At 38.3% G+C, this 20,861-nt stretch overlaps 4 protein-coding genes across 6 annotated transcripts; all 4 read left to right on the forward strand.

Annotated features, from left to right (window-relative positions):
• The first annotated feature begins 3,505 nt into the window (after positions 1-3,505).
• LOC120262155 (uncharacterized WD repeat-containing protein C2A9.03-like) lies at positions 3,506-9,623 on the forward strand. The gene is given in 11 exon segments (XM_039270225.1): positions 3,506-3,667; positions 4,282-4,423; positions 4,524-4,691; positions 4,785-4,871; positions 6,125-6,259; positions 6,435-6,545; positions 8,381-8,472; positions 8,550-8,655; positions 8,786-8,872; positions 8,975-9,007; positions 9,009-9,623. Coding segments are annotated over 10 exon segments (1,335 nt in total). The 5' UTR covers positions 3,506-3,667; positions 4,282-4,288; the 3' UTR covers positions 9,390-9,623.
• Positions 9,624-9,798: 175 nt separating this feature from the next.
• On the forward strand, positions 9,799-13,699 carry LOC120262153 (3-dehydroquinate synthase, chloroplastic). 2 transcript variants are annotated; one of them, XM_039270224.1, is made up of 8 exons: positions 9,799-10,326; positions 10,438-10,588; positions 10,700-10,852; positions 10,965-11,191; positions 12,016-12,139; positions 12,804-12,866; positions 12,947-13,090; positions 13,173-13,699. In XM_039270224.1, the coding sequence occupies exons 1-8, from the start codon at positions 9,971-9,973 to the stop codon at positions 13,302-13,304; spliced, it is 1,350 nt and encodes a 449-aa protein (XP_039126158.1). In that variant the 5' UTR covers positions 9,799-9,970; the 3' UTR covers positions 13,305-13,699. The 2 variants fall into 2 exon arrangements, with proteins under 2 accessions (XP_039126158.1, XP_039126157.1); XM_039270223.1 differs by having other exon boundaries at positions 9,802-10,326; positions 10,685-10,852.
• A 1,830-nt stretch (positions 13,700-15,529) lies between these two features.
• On the forward strand, positions 15,530-19,923 carry LOC120259848 (WRKY transcription factor SUSIBA2-like). Of its 2 annotated transcripts, XM_039267296.1 has the most exons (5): positions 15,530-16,004; positions 16,576-16,665; positions 17,691-18,526; positions 18,616-18,774; positions 19,014-19,923. In XM_039267296.1, the coding sequence occupies exons 1-5, from the start codon at positions 15,744-15,746 to the stop codon at positions 19,708-19,710; spliced, it is 2,043 nt and encodes a 680-aa protein (XP_039123230.1). In that variant the 5' UTR covers positions 15,530-15,743; the 3' UTR covers positions 19,711-19,923. The 2 variants fall into 2 exon arrangements, with proteins under 2 accessions (XP_039123230.1, XP_039123231.1); XM_039267297.1 differs by lacking the exons at positions 15,530-16,004; positions 16,576-16,665 and adding an exon at positions 17,197-17,527.
• Positions 19,924-20,332: 409 nt separating this feature from the next.
• LOC120260176 lies at positions 20,333-20,858 on the forward strand. The gene has a single exon (XM_039267618.1). The coding sequence runs from the start codon at positions 20,343-20,345 to the stop codon at positions 20,856-20,858; it is 516 nt and encodes a 171-aa protein (XP_039123552.1). The 5' UTR covers positions 20,333-20,342.
• The last annotated feature ends 3 nt before the right edge of the window (positions 20,859-20,861 follow it).

A 20,861-nucleotide genomic window follows, 5' to 3' on the forward strand; every position in this document is an offset into this window, starting at 1 on the left:
TGCTCGGTCGGGGTCTTCATCAGCATCTTCCTTGGATGCGGGGACGATGGCGGCGGCATCAGCTGCGAACACATCCTTACATTGTTGTTCTTGTTGTGGGATTGTGTGCGGCTCGATCTTGAGGGACGACGGCGGCGACATCAACCGCGAGACACTTCCTTAACTTGTTCTTGACCTTGAGGATTGTGTCCGTCTTTGATCGCCGCAATCTCGTGCCGGATTCCACCGGGTCGGCGATTTCATCGAGAAGAGTCGAGCGACCTTCTCAGCCGTGCACAGCGACCACATCATCTCGATGTCCTCCACGTCGTGGCCGTAGTCATCAGCGGCGGCAGACTCGATATGACGATCGGACGCCCGATGGTGTTGCTATTGTTTCATCGTCGGTCGGCGGTGGAGAGCGAGGCGATATTATTCTCCTCTTTTTCGCAAAGTCTCTTGAATGTGGCGCCTTGGGAATGACCTTCCGATGATGTCGTCGTCGTCGAATTCGAGCGCCTCGTTCAGTCCGGGTGCTTGATTCTTTTCGAGGATGGGCGCGGTCGATTTGTGAAACGTCCTTCCGGCGCCTCCACGCGGCGACAGCCGAGGAAACTTCGGTCGTCAATATCCGGCATGCACTGCATAAGAGTTCGCGGTGACATCTTCCCCGATATCACGGTGGGAGCTGCCACTGGTCGGAGGGTCGCCATGGTCGGGGGCCCTGTCGTTGTCGTGGTAGGAGGGGTTGTTGCAATCTGCGGGGAGTGAGGGAGGGCTTCTCGGCGTCGAGGAATGCGTGCGCGTGGTGGGGTGGAAGTAGGAGAGCAGGGCGTCCGGTAGCGCGCGATAGAGGCTGCCCTCTCATCCCCGCTTCGAGCTAGTGGTTCGGGAGCGATGGCGTCCATCCAGTCGGTTGGCGCTGACAAATATTTCTTCTTGACGTTCATCGGGAACCAGCTCGAGGAAACTATACATTTAAGCGTTATAGAATATAATTAAGCGGAGAGCGAGAATATTTAAGCGGTTATTAATAATAGTTAAGCGGTAAATACTAAAGTTAAAGCGCTAAAAAAATGTTTAAACATTAAAGACTTATGTTAGACATTGTCCATGATTTATTACCTCTTTTCCATCGGCGATGACAAGCTCGTTTCTACCGTCGCTTGCTTCAGGTGAAGTACTTTCACAGTAGCGAGCATCCTTGGGATCTTGCTGAAGCGGACTTTCTTCCCGTTCCGGTCGACTTTCGTAAAACAGGGCGTTAAGCGCGGCCAAAGCGACCCTTAATGTACCACTGTGTTGGTCTTCTTCCGTGCGCATCTATCTTGCGCTCGGGCGGCCGCTTGTGGAATATCCTCCATAAGCCAGCTTGTGCGTCGCTTTGCGCCCATGCGTGTCGCCCATGGTGCGGTAGATCATCGGCGTAATCAGCGATCCGAGTTCGGAGCAAGGCATGATGTATTTGGGAAGAGGGACTGTCCCGTGAGGTACACCGTCGGGAGTTTGACAAAATTATCTTCTTCTCCCTCTGTCGAACAAGTTGCACCGAGTGCTCTTGATGGAGTCTCTCGTGTCTCTCGTGGGTCTTTGATAGAATCTCAGGCCTTGACGGCGACACGGTTTTCTTCTTACGAAAGACCCGCTGCGTCGCCATGTAGCCTTGAGACCAAGAACGAGGGCCACGTCTTGAGGTGCGAAACTCGGCGAGCTTTCCCGATCCCGAATTTATTGGTGCGACCATCGATTACCTTTGCAAAAGAGAATCAAGAAGGGCCCTCTCTTGGTATATGGCTTCCAGCTCGATGAAACGCCGCATAAGCGGTGTCCTTGAATAATCTCCCGAGTGTCGAGGGGTCGTATTAACTTTCAATTCGACTAAGGTCTCCATGACCCGTGTCAGAATAGCAGCGCCCATTAACTAGGTTGACCGCCGTAATCACAAGACTGCTGATATTGACAAAAGTTTAAGCGTTAATATAAGGTTTTAAGCGGTAAACTCTCGATTATTAAGCAGAGATATAAAATGTTAAAGCAGAGACCCATTTTGTTAAAGCAGAGGCGAGAATACTTAAGCAGAGACAACAAATGTTAAAGCTGTAACATCTCATTTCTTAAAGCGTCGACCTCGTTTGTAAAAGCTGCAACCATATCAAGCGAAGCGGAAATGTACATTATAAATATTACACAAATCATAACAATCGAAAAAACTATTTCGATAGTGTATACATCTGAAAAATGCAAAAACAAAAACAAAACCCTAGTGAGAAATCTCACTGAGACTAACAAAAACCCCAGTAGAAATCCCCCTGCGAGACTTGATATCTTCCAACAAAAAGCAGGGAGCACAAAAACAAAAGCGAAAAAAATCTTTCTTTGTAGCAGCAGTTAACATAAAACCATACTCAATACCTTAGATTGCAAAGCGATGAAATGCCAACTAGTTGCTTGGGGGGACTTCTCCTTCGAGATCTACGGGTGGAAAGGGAAAAAGGCGATGAAATGGCAATTCTGAGGCTTGCCCGGTGAGAGACAACTTCGGGAGGCGAGCTTGAAATGGAAAAGGCGAAGGCGTGAGTTGAGAAAAAGCAATTAAAGCGAGCTCCAATAAATTCGTCTCCCGGGGTTACCCTACGGAAAACCCCCACTTCCTCTCAAATCGCCGAGATGACTGCGGCCACGACTCCCCATGCGAGAGCATTTTTCGTCCAAAAAATTTGAAAAACACTCAGTTCACATCCGTTCTGGGGTTTGGGGGTTTGAAAAACATAGACTTTTAAAAGGAGGGTTTTGGGGATCTAGCAAAACTAACGGGGTGTTTTTGGCAATTTTACAAACTTAAAGGGTTTTTTTGGCAATTTCCACTTAAAATTAAATCATTAAGTTTCTACATGAATATTAAATGCTTTACTATTAACTATTGAGGCGGTGACCGATAATTTATTTTTTCATTCAAATTAATGGTTAAGCCACATAGACTTCTCCATACTTATTGAAAAAACAAAAACAATGAAAAACACAAAATTATAATTTATTTAAAAAAATAACATTTTATTTCTCATCAGAAAATACGAAATGTATTATGCTAAGAAACCTCCAAAATCACAAGCATCATCACTTGTTACATTATCATCTCATGGTCCTCCACGACCATCTCCGCCAGCTTTTTTTTAATCATTATGTTTCTCCATCTCCACACTTTCCCTCTCTCTCTCTCTCTCTATATATATATATATATAATAATAATATATCATTGCATCACAATCTCAATCTCAATCTCTAAACATGGAAAGAATCAGATTAATGCGAACCGGTTAATAAGACTTACAAACGAAACAACCTAGTTAATAATAATAATAATAATAATAATAATATTTTTTTTTTAAATAAAAAAATTATCTGTAGCATTAAATGCTTCTAGTTTATAATTATTTATTATTTCAATAAATAATACAAGATATTATATTATATGCCGTACATAAAATAACTCACCGCTCGGTGTCCTTACCGCTAATCTCAGCCCCATATTTGTCCACATCCAGAGCGTTCGGTGCACGTAGCTGGTCGGTGTTTGTGCCTTGCTGTCAACCTAACGGAGAAGATAACATCCACCAGAGATCACCAAGGGCTCTGGCCTCGCCGCCGCCGCCACCACCACCGCCACCGCTACTGCCACCGCCGCTTTAGGGTTTCTTCTCTCTCTCTCTTTCTATCGCTAGTTATGATGTCTCCTTTGAGGAGTTTCCTGTTTGATTTGGTTCTTTTTTTGGGGAAAAAAATTTAGTTCTTGTGTTTTTTAATCTTTTTTTGTGGATTTATCTTTGGAACTTGCAAGAAGATTGGAACAAATAAGAGGGGTCGTAGACTTTCTTTTGTGTTTGTTTGTTTGTTTTTTAATTTTTATTTTTATTTTTTCATTTGTGTGTGTGTGTGTGTGTGTGTGTGTGTGTGTTTTAATAATTTTTTTGGGATCAATCATTCGGAATATGATTTATACAACAACACCATTGAATTTGTAGCTTTATTGATGTGTGTATTTGTTTTTGGTGCTTGATTTCTCTGGGTTGACTTGCGATTGATGGTTGATTTTACTGTGAAAATCCTCTCCTTGGATGTGATAATTTATGGTGCATTTGAGTAGTTCCATAAGGTTTCTGTACGAAGTTTAGTCCATTTCTTGTTAATTTGCTTGTTTAGAACTACAGAAAAGTTTCTATTATTATTATTATTATTATTATTATTATTATTATTATTTTTTCTCTCTGTACATATAAGCTTTGGTGATGTTGTCTTAATGTGCAGAATTAGAATGATGAACGCAGGGGATGAGTTTGACTACCTATTGGATGAGGGGGAGATGGGAAATTTCATGGATTATGATATGGATGGAGGTTTTTCTGATGGAGGTGGAGGTGGAAGTGATTCAGAAGATGATTATGCTCTGGTTGGTTCGCTTTTTGCCATTTCTGTATTTCTATCGTACTATGTTTCACATCAATAGTTTTGTGATAAAGTTCAAATGCTTGCCTCTGAAACTTGGGCAGCTCACTAGAGTGACTGATACATCTGCTGCACAAGCAAGGAGAGGGAGGGATATCCAAGGTATCCCATGGAACAGGCTTCATATAACCAGGCAAAATTACAGAAAGACTCGTTTGGAGCAGTACAAGAACTATGAGAATATTGCTTCCTCTGGCGAGCTGGTAGACAAGGTCTTATGGTACCCCCAAAGTTTTATTTTTGTCATGTATGCCAGAAAATTTCCTGGATTTTCATTCTCAGAATTTTCTTCTGCCTTGTTTCAGAAATGTAAACAAATGAACAAGGGAGGCAATTATTATGAATTCCTGTATAATACCAGACTGGTTAAGCCTACAATCCTTCATTTTCAGGTTTGTCATCCTTTTGAAATTTATTTGGGATAATTGTGGTACTGTTTCATTCATTAGTGTAGAGCAGTATATCCCTTGCTAGCTCATTTTGTGTAATTTGTTTTTTTCCCGATAAACCTATTAGTTTGCTTGAATCTTGTTTGTTTTTTGTTGCATTCTTCTGACTAAACAGATTTTGTTGTGTTTTTTTTTGGGAGGGAAATGGTTTGATGACTAAGCTTGGTTTCGGATGCACGATTTTTTTCATTAGAGCATTGATAAGTTATTATTATTGATAAAAGATATTTTATAGTTATTAAACACCAATACCAAAGTAAATCTTTATGATCTAAAATTTTAAATATTATAATTGTTGACGTCTACAATATAAAAATGCTTTTTTTTTTAATCTGGCCTGGAAATATATGTTTACACTTGACGATATGGGCTGTACTGAATGAGCTTTGGCTTCTTTGAGTTTGGCTTGTTTAATTATCATGCCTAAAACCTTGGCTCAAGCTTGGTTCATTTCCTATTCAAATATGCTTTTGTGTGCCAAAACTTGGGTTGAAGTCAAGCATTTTATGAAGAGTTCTACTTGTTTGAGAACTCTACCTATGGTCATGATCACAAGTGGGCAAACATACTCTAAAGTATGTGTGTTTTTTTTATAATTAAAAAAACAAGAGACCTCACTAACATTGCAAAGATTGTAATGCAAGCGGGAAAAATTGTACTTTAATATGTTTTATCCCCAAAATAAGAACTCATAGGCATACTGTTTGTGGGTGAAATGATACTTTTGAACCACAGTTGAAAACGAGTCCTAACCTTGAACTCCAGGTAGGTTTCCATTTGTATACATGAATATATTTAGTTGCGGTGGAGAATTTTCTGTTAAATGGAGTTCTGTTGGCTCTATAATTGTTATACAGTCAAATGCTTGTATTTTTCCGGTTGTTATTTTGTTGATCTGAAAAGGTTGCTTCCTTTTTATGCTGAAATGCTTATGTTAGGTTGATGCTTTGATTTGTGGCATAAATTTGGTTTACTTCATTCTAATATTTGCAGTTCTCTGAATGCAAGATTTTTTCTTTCTTTATTTGACCAAATATTTATCATCATTAGTATTTTGTGTTCTTTGGAATTGTGCTACTGTATGGTTTGCTAGCTACCCATCTTATTTATTAAAGAAGGGTTTCTTTTTCCTCCTATCATAGACCAAACAGGAGCTAGTGGGAAATTGTGCTACTAATTAAATCATTTGTTTTCAGTTGCGAAACTTGGTATGGGCGACTTCAAAGCATGATGTTTATTTCATGACAAACGCTTCTGTTAATCACTGGTCTTCAACATCTCGTGCTCTAACGGAGGTCTTAAATTTTTCGGGACATGTGGCTCCAGATGAGGTCTTGCTCTCTCTTTGTTTGCATTTCCTTTAATATCAAGCAAATTGTCAAAGATTTTTTTTATTAATTTTTTGTCTTTATCTCTGATTTTATCTAAATTTCAACCTTTCTAGTTCTGATAAATTGTGCAAAAATGCATCTGCCCTAGTTCATGATATTTTTGTTGGTTTATTAGAGGCACAATGGGAGCTTGCTAGAAGGATTTACACGAACTCAAATAAGTACAATATCCGTCAAACACAATTTGCTGGTTGCTGGGGGCTTTCAAGGAGAACTCACTTGTAAGGTAACAATTGCTTACGATGCTATGGCAACTTTATGTGCTTTTTGTACAAAAGTTAACCTTATTTAATCAGAAGTAATATCTCCATGGTAACCTTGTGCCCCTGCGTTTAGACATTCTTCCTAAGACTCATGGACAATATATCTGAAGAACATAGGTCTTATGACAAAACTTGAACTTTTCCTGCGGAAACGAATTATTTTATCTGCACTTGGGCATGCCATTTTATTTTCTTGTCTTATTGTTGTTTAGTTACTAAGTGTGAATATGATTATGCTGAGAGCAATCTGCATAAGGAAGCTAAGGAACCTAATAACCTACTAAATTTATATACAATCTGTTGCTGAAAAGTTAATTATGATACTGACATGATGACTTTCTTTTACCTCCTCTAAGCTTTATACCTTGTCATAGATTACTTTTTAATATGCCTGTTCCCTGTGGAAGCATACGCTGTTTGCCGAACAAGAGAAATGAACATTAGTTACTAATCAAATGTTACTGTAACTGGTTTGTTAAAAACTTTAGTTAGAAAGCATGGCAGCAGTTATGGTTAAGCTTAAGGAAGCGTGGATAAACATGGATGGGGCATTTATCTACAACATATCTATGACTCTTGTCTTTCTTCTCTGATACAAGGGTCCGGTTTCTTTATCACTATGCTGCAATCTAATTCCCAGTCATGACCCTTCTTTCCATTATACTAAGGAGAAAATAGCGCCGATAGAAAAACAATTAAAAAAATCTGTAAAATAGGATTGTTAATTTTGTCTTGCTCACAAATGTTTTTGAATTTCTCAAATCGATAATCTAAATTAATGTTAGTCACTGGGAAGTGGGATGAGGTGGTCAGTTACAGCAGTGGTAGCAGGAAAGTAGTTTTGGATCTTGAGCATTGTGAGAGGGGACAAATCTAATATACACTAACTTTTCAAGAAGCTTTTCTCCTATTTGTTAAGATCATATCCACATGCAAGATGGAATGCTTCTACTTTGACTAAAGAAACTTGTTCATAATATGCAATGCTGCTTAACTGTCTAGAGGATGTTAGGGTTGTACATATCAATGGAAAGATATATGTTCTCCTATCACAGATTAGCAAGAGCTGGTTTGCTGGTTAATACTGTTAATGGATGCCTTAAATGACCTCACCTGATACTTTGGAATTCCTCTTTAAGATGTGACTGATACGCTGATGCTCATTAATATCTTTCTATAGCTTTTCACATTACTACACAAGAGAAAAGAAAATATATATATATATATATATATGACATTTGCTTCTTATATTATGCTTTGCAGTTTGACACAGGTGATTCTAATGGTAATTAGTTTTTTTGGTGTGTAATATACAGCTTACTATTGCTAGTGGAGCATCAGTTATTCCACTAGTATTAGGCCCTTAAAGTTCATTGGTGTTGAAAGTTAGCTGAACCAAATTTTCCTCTTACTTTTTTCTGCTGAAAACACGAGACATTTTAGCAAATTACATGGTGCAGTAATATGTAAAGTGGTTCAAGATACTGAATGCCTTTTATTGAACATGAATTTTGTTGATTTCCTTTTGGAACGTCCTACTATTGTTGTCAGTTTTGTGTAGACTGTGGATAGTGGATGGATGCTTCCTTATACTTGTGTGCAAATTCACCTTCGTGGCATTTTTATGTGGTTTCAAATGCTTCAAGAAACTTGTAATGATACTAATATGCCTTTTTTTTTTTAAAGAATCATACCTTGCAAAATGGGTTGCAGTAGTATCTATTTATCATTATGTTTTGACCAATGACACTAAGTGCGGTTTAAAGTAGTTTTAATTTTCTTCAACTCTATGGTGCAGCTTTTGGAACGGCATGGGGTTAGTTTTTGTACAAGAACAACCTTAGATGATAATGCAATCACAAATGCTATTGACATATATAAAAATATGAGGTAATTAATGCTCTATTTTTCTAGTTTAGTCTATCTGAGATGTACACAAATGATACAGAGATTCTTCTTTTATGTAGTGGCGGTATCCACTTCATGGCATCAAATAATGATTGTGGTGTGCGGGAGTTTGACGTTGAGAGGTTTCAGCTCATAAATCATTTCTGTTTTCCTTGGCCTGTGAATGTAAGTCTTTCTATTGTTTTAGTCTGATCAATTGGTGTTGGTCTTAACTGCAAAGGAGAAACATAGAAGAATACACCCATTAATTTACTGAACCTTTTGGGATCCTTCTTTTAATTTCATACGCGCGCAGCATACATCTGTTAGTCCAGATGGCAAACTTGTTACTGTTGTGGGAGATCATTGTGATGGATTGCTGGTAGATTCGCGAGATGGGAAGGTAACTTTAGATTATTCCCATACTTTTTGTTCATTACTGCTATTTTCTCAATTGCACCAGTTACCTGCAAACCAAATATCTGACTGTGACAGTGATCTGCAGGTTTTATCGTCGTTGGTAGGCCATTTTGACTATTTCATTTGCTTCAGCTTGGCATCCAGATGGCCTCACTTTTGCCACCGGGAATCAAGATAAGACTTGCCGCGTCTGGGATGTCAGAAACCTCTCATCCTCCATAGCAGTTTTGAAGGGTAATCTGGGTGCTGTTCGCTCTCTTCATTATTCATCCGATGGCCAGTTTCTGACAGTCGCCGAGCCTGCTGACTTTGTTCACATCTACAACACCAAAGTCGATTACAAAAAGAGGCAAGAAATAGACCTCTTCGGGGAGATCTCCGGGGTCTCTTTGAGCCCAGACGATGAGTCTCTCTTCATCGGAGTGTGGGATAGAGTTTATGCCAGTTTGCTTCAGTATAACAGAAAGCATGCCTATAGTTATCTTGATTCCTACGTTTGATGCCTGATAAAACTTGTCCTCATGGATGGTTTTTCCAAGTTTGTTGCCTTCATCTTCTTAACTTAGGATTTCCCATGTTATTTTCAGCTGAGAGGTTGTGATAAAATAGATAATTATCAGTGAGATTCATACATGTAAATAGGCTAAAAGACTGTATTGTATTTTGGTGACGTTCTTTTTTTACTTAGTTACAATAGCTTCTCTACCCAAATAAATTCAGAGTTTTCTTTTTAATAATATTGTACAGAGCTAAATAATACCAAAAATTCATAACCATGGGCAACTATTCATTTACTTTTGATTTAAATGATTTTTTCTTTAGAAAAAAAAATAATAATAAAAGATCGGCGTACAAATAAATACCACAAGGCACACGCTTGAAAATAAAGCTTGGTAGTTGGTACAGTTTTGACACGTGCAAAACAATCCCTCCATGCGTTCGGCTCACCTACCCACCCCACGCCGCTAGGCGAAAGGGTGGTCTTCGTCGTCGAGAATGAGTAGAAGGAGAAGCTCTTCCAGTCTTACAACTCCTCTTGTTCCTCTCGCCCCACCAAACCCCCCTAAGCCTAGCCTAATCCATGGCTGCCTCTCCTTCTCTCCGTCCCTCTTCCCGCTTCGCTCCTGCCCTCTCTGCCTCCCCTCGACGCTCCAGTTCTATTCCAGCGGCTCTTCTCGTCCGCCGTCACGATATCAGTGCCGTCTCTCTTCGTTCTTTGTCTGGTGATCGCTTTGGGGTGAAGCAGCGAGGGATGAGACCGAGATCCAGCGGAGATCCGTTCGGGATCTGCTGTGCAAGCTCCTCGCCGGTGGTTGAGAAGGCGGCGGAGGAGGCTGGATCAAAGGTTTCCACCGTCGTGGATGTGGATCTTGGCAACCGTAGCTACCCCATCTACATCGGATCCGGCCTTCTGGACGAGCCTGATCTCCTCCAGCGGTATAATCCTATTTTACTTTTTTTAGATTGTGGATTGGGGTTGGTAGTTGGCTTTCGAACGCATCATCATCATCTTCTTCTTCAATTGAATGAATATTGATGTTTTATCAGGCATGTTCATGGCAAAGGAGTTCTTATTGTGACGAACACGACGGTTGCGCCGCTTTATCTTGATAAAGTTGTGAAAGCTCTGACTCATGGCAACCCAAATGTATCGGTTGAGAGTGTGATTTTACCTGATGGCGAGAAGTACAAGGAAATGGTGTGATATTAGGATCCATGCTTTGCTTTCTTTGATATCTTAATTGATATGGTTTCGTTAATGCTCTAATGTAAGCATGGATGTGGATTTCTGTAGAATACTTTGATGAAGGTGTTTGACAAGGCTATAGAGTCTCGGTTGGATCGGCGGTGTACCTTTGTGGCACTGGGTGGTGGAGTGATTGGTGACATGTGTGGATTTGCTGCAGCCTCTTTTCTTCGTGGTGTCAATTTCATTCAGATTCCAACAACGCTTATGGCTCAGGTTTTACTCTCTGCTTATGATTTTCAAGGGTTCAATGGACTTAAATATGCAATTTGGTCTTTAAAGAATGAGTTTGTGGTTGTTATTTTGTTTTCCTCATTATGTGATGCAGGTGGATTCATCAGTTGGGGGTAAAACTGGGATAAATCATCCTCTGGGCAAAAACTTGATAGGAGCCTTTTATCAACCACAGTGTGTGTTGATAGACACTGATACCTTAAATACACTGCCTGATAGGGAACTGGTCTCTGGTATTGCAGAGGTTATTAAGTATGGGCTTATTAGAGATGCTGAATTCTTTGAGTGGCAAGAGAAGAATATGCAAGCGTTATTAGCAAGGTTAAATCTAAGATTCTTTGGTCCTATGTTTTTCGAATTTGGTTTTGGAAATACTTATAGAATTTTAAGTATTGTTTAAAGTATGGTCCATTCTTTTTATTGTATTAATCATTTTAGTTTACCTATATTGTTACATTTAAGCACAGAGCATTGTTCATTCAATGAGTGATAAGTTATTTGTTTCTTTTGAATTTTCTTGCCATGGCTTTTTAGCGCAGAGTATTGTTTAAAGACCTCTTTCTCCACATTTCAACCGTTTTTATAAACAATTTTGTACTAAGATGCATCATTTATCACTTATGTTGGATGGCTATGCAAATTTCCTAGTGTTAAATGTAATTGCACTTATCAAATAATAAATTTCAGTCCTTAGAACAGTTAACCCACAAACATCTTATTCATGTGGCTAGGCGAACTTGATGTACAATAGTTGATTTTGTTTGAAAAGCCTTCACTTCAATGGCCCAAGTGGATTTTATTAAGCAAAGCGTATGTAAAACCATGAAATGAGTGATGGACTGTAAAATCTAATGCCCAATCAAATTTGTATGCGTGTTTTTTTTCTAAATTTTAATGTTTGAACTAGCAAATTAACTTCAACATGACTGTCAGACTAATTTGAATTTCAAATTCCATGCACTGCATCAAAATTGATGAAACTATTCCTTCTAAAGTTTATTATATTCTTAAAAGAATAATGATTATCAGGAGTGTCATTTGTTTGGTTTTCTTTCCTATCGTTTGCAGTATTGCATATCATATTTGGTTTGTTTGGCTAGTGTTGAACTGTTTTAAGTACATGATTTTTTTTATAACAATTGCAGGGATCCAAGTGCTTTAGCATATGCTGTCAAACGTTCTTGTGAAAACAAAGCTGAGGTTGTTTCCTTGGATGAGAAGGAAGGTGGATTGAGGGCAACCTTGAACTTGGGTCATACATTTGGTCATGTACGTTTTAGATGCTATAGTGTTCATGCTTGGCTTTTTGTCAGTTCTGAACTTTTGTTGACATATATTTCTATCCTGCCAGTTATACGTTGCATTTTCTTCTTAGTTATTTTCAGATGCATATTTTTCTGACTTTCTTTTTGTAAAGGTTTAGAATTCTAATTCTATTTACGCCTCAAAGAAATCTTGGGTGAGGATAGCTAGCTAGCAGTTTGAGAGATTAAATTTTATTTGTTGAGACAGGTGTCTTCCTTTTGTTTTGTTATGTTATGTTATGTAACTTTTGCATTCCTGTTGGTCATAGTATATTTTTAAGGCACAGTGTTTGGGATGGCTATGAAGTTTGATTTCTAGCACTACAAAATTTGAGATACTTGAGAAAACCAAATCAAAGATATTAATATCATGGGTGTTGGATGACATTAAAATTTGGTGAACTTTCACTTGAAATTGCTGACACCACTTCGAGTGTATTGCATTTATTTGTTGTAGTAGATATTTTATGCAGCTTTTTTGTGCCAAGCAGTGTGCACCTTTTGTTTTCTAATTGATAAATGCTTGTGGCTTGTACGGTTTTGCTTTGTGGTGGTGTCCTGCATAATAAGCTTTTCCACTTAACCTTCTTGGACAAATCTTGATCTCATTGTGACACTTCAAATTTCAGGCAATTGAGAATGGATTAGGCTACGGTGACTGGCTCCATGGAGAAGCTGTTGGAGCTGGCACGGTATAATTGCATATTTATCTTTATGAAAATCACGATTCTATTTCTGTCTATTTTCTTAATTGGCGAATATGCTTGTATAGGTTATGGCTGTTGACATGTCACGCCGTCTTGGCTGGATTGATGATTCAGTTGTAGAGCGAGCCCTGAGCATCTTGCAACAGGCCAGGCTTCCTACAGGTCCCCCTGATGCTATGACTGTTGAGAAATTCAAATCTATCATGGCTGTGAGTCTCTTAAAACTCTTTCCATTTCTTAATTAGCTACCCAAATCTTGTAACCCTAATCAATTTATTTCTAAAACATTAGGTTGATAAAAAGGTTGCTGATGGATTGCTACGGCTCATCCTTCTCAAAGGACCTCTTGGTAATTGTGTTTTCACTGGGGACTATGACCGAAATGCCCTTGATGAAACTCTTCGTGCGTTCTGCAAATGCTGATTTTGTGGCCTGAAATTGCTATATTCTGTTGTGGGTTAGCTTCATATTTCTTGAATCAGATTCGATCCGTGTATTTTGTTGTGTTGTATGTGTTATGTGCTTTGTTCAACTGATTTGCTCCAAGTTGCACAAAAATAATGTATTCCAGTGCACGAGGCAGTCAAGCTCACACATATCCTTATGGGGGTGTTGGATGTTCCATAATGCCTTGTGGGGATTGCAGATGCTTGTGATTTTTTTGGGAAACATAACATCGGAGAGTTCCTTTGACTCTTTTGTAGAGTATTTTTGTAACATTTATTTCGGACTCAGATTAGGAATTTAGGATCAGTTATTAATTTGCATACATTACGGAGATTCCTGAAATTCGGATAATAATAAATTCATGTTAAGTACAGGATGCTGTATCTTTATTTTTAATAAGTGGGAGTGTGTGATGGACGCAGAGCATCAGTTTTTTACATTAAAAAAGTACTGTAACAGCTCTTCATTTACGCAACTAATAAAGTGGGTGGTGAAATATCTACTCTGGCAATGAAAATTTTGGACTAGAGAATTAGAGATAGCTTTATCATTTATCAAAAATCATGTCCAAGAACTCAAAATTTAAAATGAAACAAATAAATAAAACTTTGGATATTGTTGGACATGTAATATATTAATATATAAATAAGCTTCAGCTCTCCGTTTTCCTTGATGATGGTGGTCCGCAAGTGTAGGGATATCTCACACGCGTGAGGAGGTGATCGCTGCATGCTTGTGCATTCACTCACTCGTATCTCTGGTTCACCACCTGCCACGTGAGAGCCCCAAATCAAAACCCGCTTCCCAATTGGGAGCAAATCTAGGGATTTGGCCCCGCTGGAATTGCTGGATCACCACTGCTCCTCTGCTCACCGCCCGGTCACGCCTGAATCTTTGCGTCTTAATTCCGACGCTTCTGCTGCTCCGCACACCGCCCGGTCACCTTACGCATCACTGCAAATGGAAAATTGCCGACATACCCTTGCAAAAATTGCGTATATACCCTTAAAACATTGTATAATTATTGTCTATGGAATCTTGAGAAAAAAAAAAAAAATTTATCTTCTTCTAAGTTTCACTGTTGACTGATAAATAATACTACTCATGTTGAGTTATAGATTCATGTATGCCTCTTCTAAGCAAGTTGAATTTTTTGAGGTTTAAAATAAAAAACTTTGGGGGTTATTATATCTCTAATTCAAAGCGCTTTCAAACTCGTTTGTACGCCATAGCTTTGTTTAATCTTCGAGTAATTTCTCATAAATACTCACTTTAAAGTTTCAAAATGATACACATACCTCTATAAAGCATTTCATTGCACAATTACCAACAAATTCTAGATTTTCGTAAAGGTATATATATAAATGAAATTATGAATTTTTTTTTTTAAGACCGTCTGTGTATCTTATAGTTTTCACAAGACTATATATAAAATTAGACTCTGCAATGCGAAATTTGTGTACGTACAAACTATTATTGGGTTATATGTGAGAGTGAAGTGTTTGCATATAAATATAAACACACATATATATATATATATATATATACTTATATTGAAATAAGAGAAGAGAGAAGGTGATGAGGTCACAGGAGCCAAAACAGTAAAAAAAAAAAACCATTCCAAACTTTGGATTCGGCCCCACTTGCATCTATGCATCTGTTGGATTATCAGATCTTAAATGAGTATTATCCATATAATAGTAAAGTTTTGTGGGACCGAGTATGCTTAGAAAGACATTGACATGAGAACAAGAGAGGACTATATCAAATTACAATAAGGATCTTGTCATTGATTTTAATTCTTCAAATAAAAAAATATATTTATTGGGATATTAAACAGAATTGTTCATTTTCATCTCCTCGAAACATATGTACTTTATTTATATAAGGATTAAAACGATAAAATATTTTATTTGAGGATCATACATTTTCAAGCAAAAAAAAAAAGTTAAAAAGAAAAAAAAAGAACTATAAAAACATACAATTAATTACGCATTTTACTGAGGGTATATATGAAAAAACATTCAACTGAAATCATAGAAGAGAAAGTGTGAAGGTGACAAGAACCAAAAATAAAATAAAATAAAATAAAATAAAATAAAGAAAAAAACAATAAAAAAATATTCGAAATTTCGAATTTGGGCCCACTCGAGCTCATAAAAAGCCGCACTCCATCTCTCCTTCTCTCTATCTCTATCTCCATCTCCATCTCTCTCTCTCTCTCGTTGCTTTGCTTTGCGCTCCTTCATCTCCTCGATCGCAGTCAAAGCATCCAAATCCCGTCAAAGCTCTCTCATTCCTAAAAAGAAAAGCAAAGCTCTATTCTTTCCTTCTTTTCCTTTATTGAATCCATTGTTATCCCATTTATTGGCTTCAATGAGGTCATAGGCATGATAAGGAGGCCCCCTGATCCCGATGGGAGGAGTTGCAGAGCAGTGCAGCGCCATGGCTTCCGAGAATCGTGGATCTTGGAAGGCTAAGGTAGCTGGTAGCATTGCTGAAAGACGGGCCGAGAGGTGCGGGTTCAGTGTCACGCCCAGGCTCAATACTGTGAGGTTCCGCAGTGTTAGCCCTGTTTCGTCACCGGCTTCACGTTCCCCTTGCTTCCTTACCATTCCTCCCGGGCTTAGCCCTGCTGCGCTTTTGGATTCTCCTGTCCTGCTTTCCAGCTCTCAGGTTTTCTTTTTTCTTTTTTTCTTTTTTTTAAGTGTTTGTAATTTGCTTTCATATATAATGTTGGTATTCAATTTAAAGCATGGCGCTACATTCTGGTTTTTCTTTCTTTCTTGCTTTCTTTCTTTTTTAAAGTTTTTTTTTTCCATTATATTTATTGGTATTATTTAAATTTCTGGTTTGTAATTTTTTATCTGTATTGAAATGATTTGGTTTGCTTGAGTTTTGATACCCAGATGTGTGTGTATATGTATGTATATACTGGAGAAAAAACCAGACGTATATTTAGATTCAAAAGAGTATGTTTTTTTTTTTTTAATTTTTTATGTGATAATAATTTCATATACATATATTTTCCATGCATTAAAAATATATAATTTTTCTTGAAGAACATGGACGTTGTACTTTGTAGATTTTGGTTTTAGCTTTTTACTTATGTTGATCAGTATTCTCTTTATTTTCGATGTTTCAAGTCCCAGGGGAAGGGTCTCTTTGTTCCTAGTAAATAAGGATGTGGTAAAATGCTTGTCTTTCTTTGATGTTTAATATGCTAAATCATCAATTAATTTTGCAGGCACTGGCATCTCCAAGCATTGGAAGACTTCGATGGTTATCAGATGATATAGCCCCAGGCATTCCATGTCTGCCTAGTGATGAAATTCAGGTATGGTAATTGAATTACCTTTTTATGCATTATAGTTGTAGAAATAATAAAGGGACTAGCTTGGAGTCTTGGACTCTTTGAAGGTGTGATCACTGTGATGAACAATGTGGGTTAGAATAGGCTTCTGCTGTATAATTTTGTATATTGAATATTACTATTTCCTTTTTATAGACATCAATAAGACAGTGAATATTTAGGTTGGTGTATCTTCCTTCAATTGTTGGTATGTTGTATTTACCTTGGTTGATTTATATCCTAGTGGTTATAGCAGGAGAATATAAAGGATATTAGACTTGGTGAATGAAGGTTTGCGGATTATTTTCAACTGGATCAAAGATATGTAAACTGGAACTATGAGATTATATTTATATATATATATATATATATATATATATAAAGGCATCTTTGGATTTTTGAGTACGTAAATTTTTGAGATAATTTTATAATGCATCTTCTTTGAGTATTTACTAGCCTTTTTGCATGATGAAATTAATTGATGCGCAGGGAAATATGAAGAGGTGGTTAAGGGCTTAGCTTGATGAATATATGGATAAGTAATTGGTGATATTTTTGAACAAGTTTTTAAAGTAAAATTGCACTAATGGAAGTTTATCCAGTTTGCTTTATGTTGAGCTTATCCGGTATATTATCCTGATTGGTTAGATTTACCTTTATTCTTTCAAGAGATAGAGAGGTATGAAAGCAACTCCTATTGAATAAGATTTGTTAAAGCCTATATAACATTTCAGGAAGTGAAGAAACTCAGGTGGAAATATTTTTGGCTTTTGCAAATTTTTCTGTGAGTGGTCAGAAATATACCATTATGTTTGGCCTTGGCAAATTCTTCCTCTGCTGAATGCTAGTAAATGCATTTAATTGGATTATTACCATCTCAAGAAATTGTTCTAATTTTAATTGCTTTGATATTTTTATGCGATGAGAATTTCTCCCTTCTTAGTTTGTTACATTTGTTTAGATGGGCTTCTATTTTATTCTCTCTAACCTTCTCTTTTCTGTTGTTGTAGGTCCCTTCTTCCATTTTTGATGACCAGCTGATTTCTGCTAATGCGAACAATGAAATTCAGGACACTGTGCACCTGCATATTGAATCTGATGGTCAGGCCGGAGCAACAGAAGTGAAGAGTTTCACCAATGAGGAACATAATGGCACAAAAGGCTCTGATACTGTCGCTCTGGAAAGTAAACATGTCAACCTTCCTACTCATATTTGCCCGCCATTTGATGGAGTGAATGTAGAGCCGCAGTTGCCTTCAAATGGGGATCAACCAGATCATGGTCCTACTTTAGGAAAACAAGCAGAAGATGGATATAACTGGAGAAAGTATGGGCAGAAACATGTCAAAGGGAGTGTACATCCTAGGAGCTACTATAAATGCACTCATCCAAGTTGTCAGGTTAAGAAAAAAGTGGAGCGTTCCCATGATGGTCAAATTACTGAAATCATCTACCGGGGTGCACATAACCATCCTAAACCGCAGCCTTCTCGTCGATGTGCATTTGGAATGCCATGTTCAGTTAATGAGATGTCAGATGCTACTATGGGTTCAAGATCATGTACAATTATAGACGAGGAACTGACTTTGAGTTCTAGACAAGGTTCTGAAGATAAAAATGCTGCAGAATGGAGTAGTGATGGTCCATCATCTTCATCCATTGTTACTGAGCTTTCAGAAACTCTCTCCACTGTCAAAGAGAAACAACCTGATCTTCTTAAGTTGACTGACGATCAAGAGATTCCGTCTACTTTAAACAAGCTGATTGATGAAGAAGATGGTGCTACACAGGGGACAATGTCACTTGAAGATGATGGTGGTGAAGATGAGACTGAATCAAAGAGAATGTTAGTATTTAAACTGGAAATGAGCTGAACAATTTTTTTCGTTCAGTAGGTAGATTTTCTTTTTCATTCACAAGTATTACTAATTTCAGGAAAATAGGTTCATTGTTGATTGAAACCAGTTCAACCTCTCGTGCTGCTCATGAACAAAAAGTGGTAGTTCAAACCAACAGCGATGTTGATATTCTTGATGATGGATACCGCTGGCGGAAGTATGGGCAGAAAGTTGTTAAAGGAAATCCAAATCCAAGGTAGCTGTAGTTTAAGCATTTTAACCACTAACTGAAATTTTAAAAGAGAACTTGAGAAACAGCGCAAACTCTATAGTTTGCAATGAGGCTTTCATTGGATTATACATAGAACAGGTTGCTGGAAAGCATTTTGTATTTCATTCCTCCATTAGTGTGATATTGATCCTTGATCAACTGTGCAATTTTTGTTTACATAAAATTTAGTTTTAATCTGTTTTCTGCTTCTAATATGATGACAGGAGTTATTACAAATGCACAAATCCTGGATGCTCTGTGAGGAAACATGTAGAAAGAGCTTCGCATGATTTGAAATCAGTGATCACAACTTATGAGGGAAAGCATAACCATGAGGTGCCTGTGACAAGGAACAACAGCCAAATCAACTCCTGTTTTAACATGCAACCTGCATCTAATGCTCAAAACTCAGGAACACCGGCCGGACCGGCCAACTTATCAATTGCTGATTTGCGAGCTGTTCAACGTACTGAGAAGAGACAAGAATTTGGCTGTGACTTCAAATCTGGATACACAGATAGTATCATCGTCAACCAATTAGCAGGTACTTCTCTCTGTTATGATATGAAAGCACCTACTCTGCAACAAATGCACTGGGCCTCTTTTGGACTGGAAATCAACCCCATGGAGGCCTTTCATGCAAGTTCTATTCCGAATATTGTCCAAGACTATCCAGTTTCAACTCCCACCGAACTATACAGGCCAAACATTTCATTGCCCAGCAATGATCTGAATCAAGGAAGTTTCATCCTATCAGAGTTACAACCTTTTCTTCGGCACCGAAATCCCAGAGAGGGTATTCTCCGATATAGGCAGCCTAAACAGGAAGTGAACAATGACAACTATAACTCTCCCATCAATGCTCCATCTGATTCCCTGGCATTCACTGATGGACAGTATTTTGGTGGTCTTCCTTTGTAGCCAGCTTTCTCATGCTCCTCCTACGTTGAGTTTGCTTTGATCACATTTTTTTTTAAGTTATTCTTGGATAGGACGATGTAAGTTTTGAGCCATACATATTGTACACAGCAATCTCAATTATGTGCTGACCATCTTTTATCTTTTATCTTTTTTTTCTCTATAATTTCTGTAGACTGTAGCCTGTTAAATATATTGGTGTGGTCTGTGTTAATGTTTGGCCAACCAAACTCACCTTTATTTATTATTATTATTTTTTTATTTTTTTACTAGTAGGTGATAAATGCATTCTATTCTCATCTATTTAGAGATTTCTAAAAAAATTGTATAAAACTGTATCAGTTATAGTGATTTACCAATTTTTTAAAATACTCTAGACCCAAATATAAAGTGCATAAATAATATATAAATAATATTACTGGAGAAAGGATTTGAATAAGGTTTTACACCTAAGTGTTTTACATCTTGGTTGACTCAACAAAACACACCATGGAATGGATAATGGATTCGATATTTACAAGATAATTAGATAGAATTACAATATATATTTTTTTTTTTTAAAAAAAACGCAACAAATACACACACATATCAAGTTACAAACCATATATAATCCAAATGCCTCACAAAACCCAGTCATGGCTTCTTCATCAGCTCTATCCCTCACCACCCCAGTGTCCACCCACTCCCTCAAGCAATCCTCCTTCCTCCCCTTCTCTTCCATATCCATCAACAACCCTAACAAACCCTTGAAGAACAAGAACACCATCACCATCACCATCACCATCTCCATCTCCATCTCCATCTCCTCCTCCGTCAAGATCGTCCGCTTCCCTTCTCTCGATCGCCATGCGTCCCGCTACAACCGCCTCCGCTTCGTCCGCAAGCTCCAAACTCTCCTCCTCTCCAAACCCCGCCATTTCCTCCCTCTCCGCGTCCTCTCCCGCTGCCGCAGCTACCTTTCCCCTCCCCCTGCCCGCTCCCTCCTCTCCATGATCCTCCGCTACCCTTCCATCTTCCGCCTCTTCTACTCCCTCCTCCTTCACCTCCCCCTCTCTCTCCCTCCTCTCCGTCACCCTCACCCCTGCCGCTGCCTCCCTCGCCGCCCACGAATCCCGCCTCCGCTCCTCCATCTCCTCCTCTCTCGCCTCTAAGCT

This window comes from Dioscorea cayenensis, chromosome 5 (assembly GCF_009730915.1).
Source record: "Dioscorea cayenensis subsp. rotundata cultivar TDr96_F1 chromosome 5, TDr96_F1_v2_PseudoChromosome.rev07_lg8_w22 25.fasta, whole genome shotgun sequence".
Classification (NCBI taxonomy): Eukaryota; Viridiplantae; Streptophyta; class Magnoliopsida; order Dioscoreales; family Dioscoreaceae; genus Dioscorea; species Dioscorea cayenensis.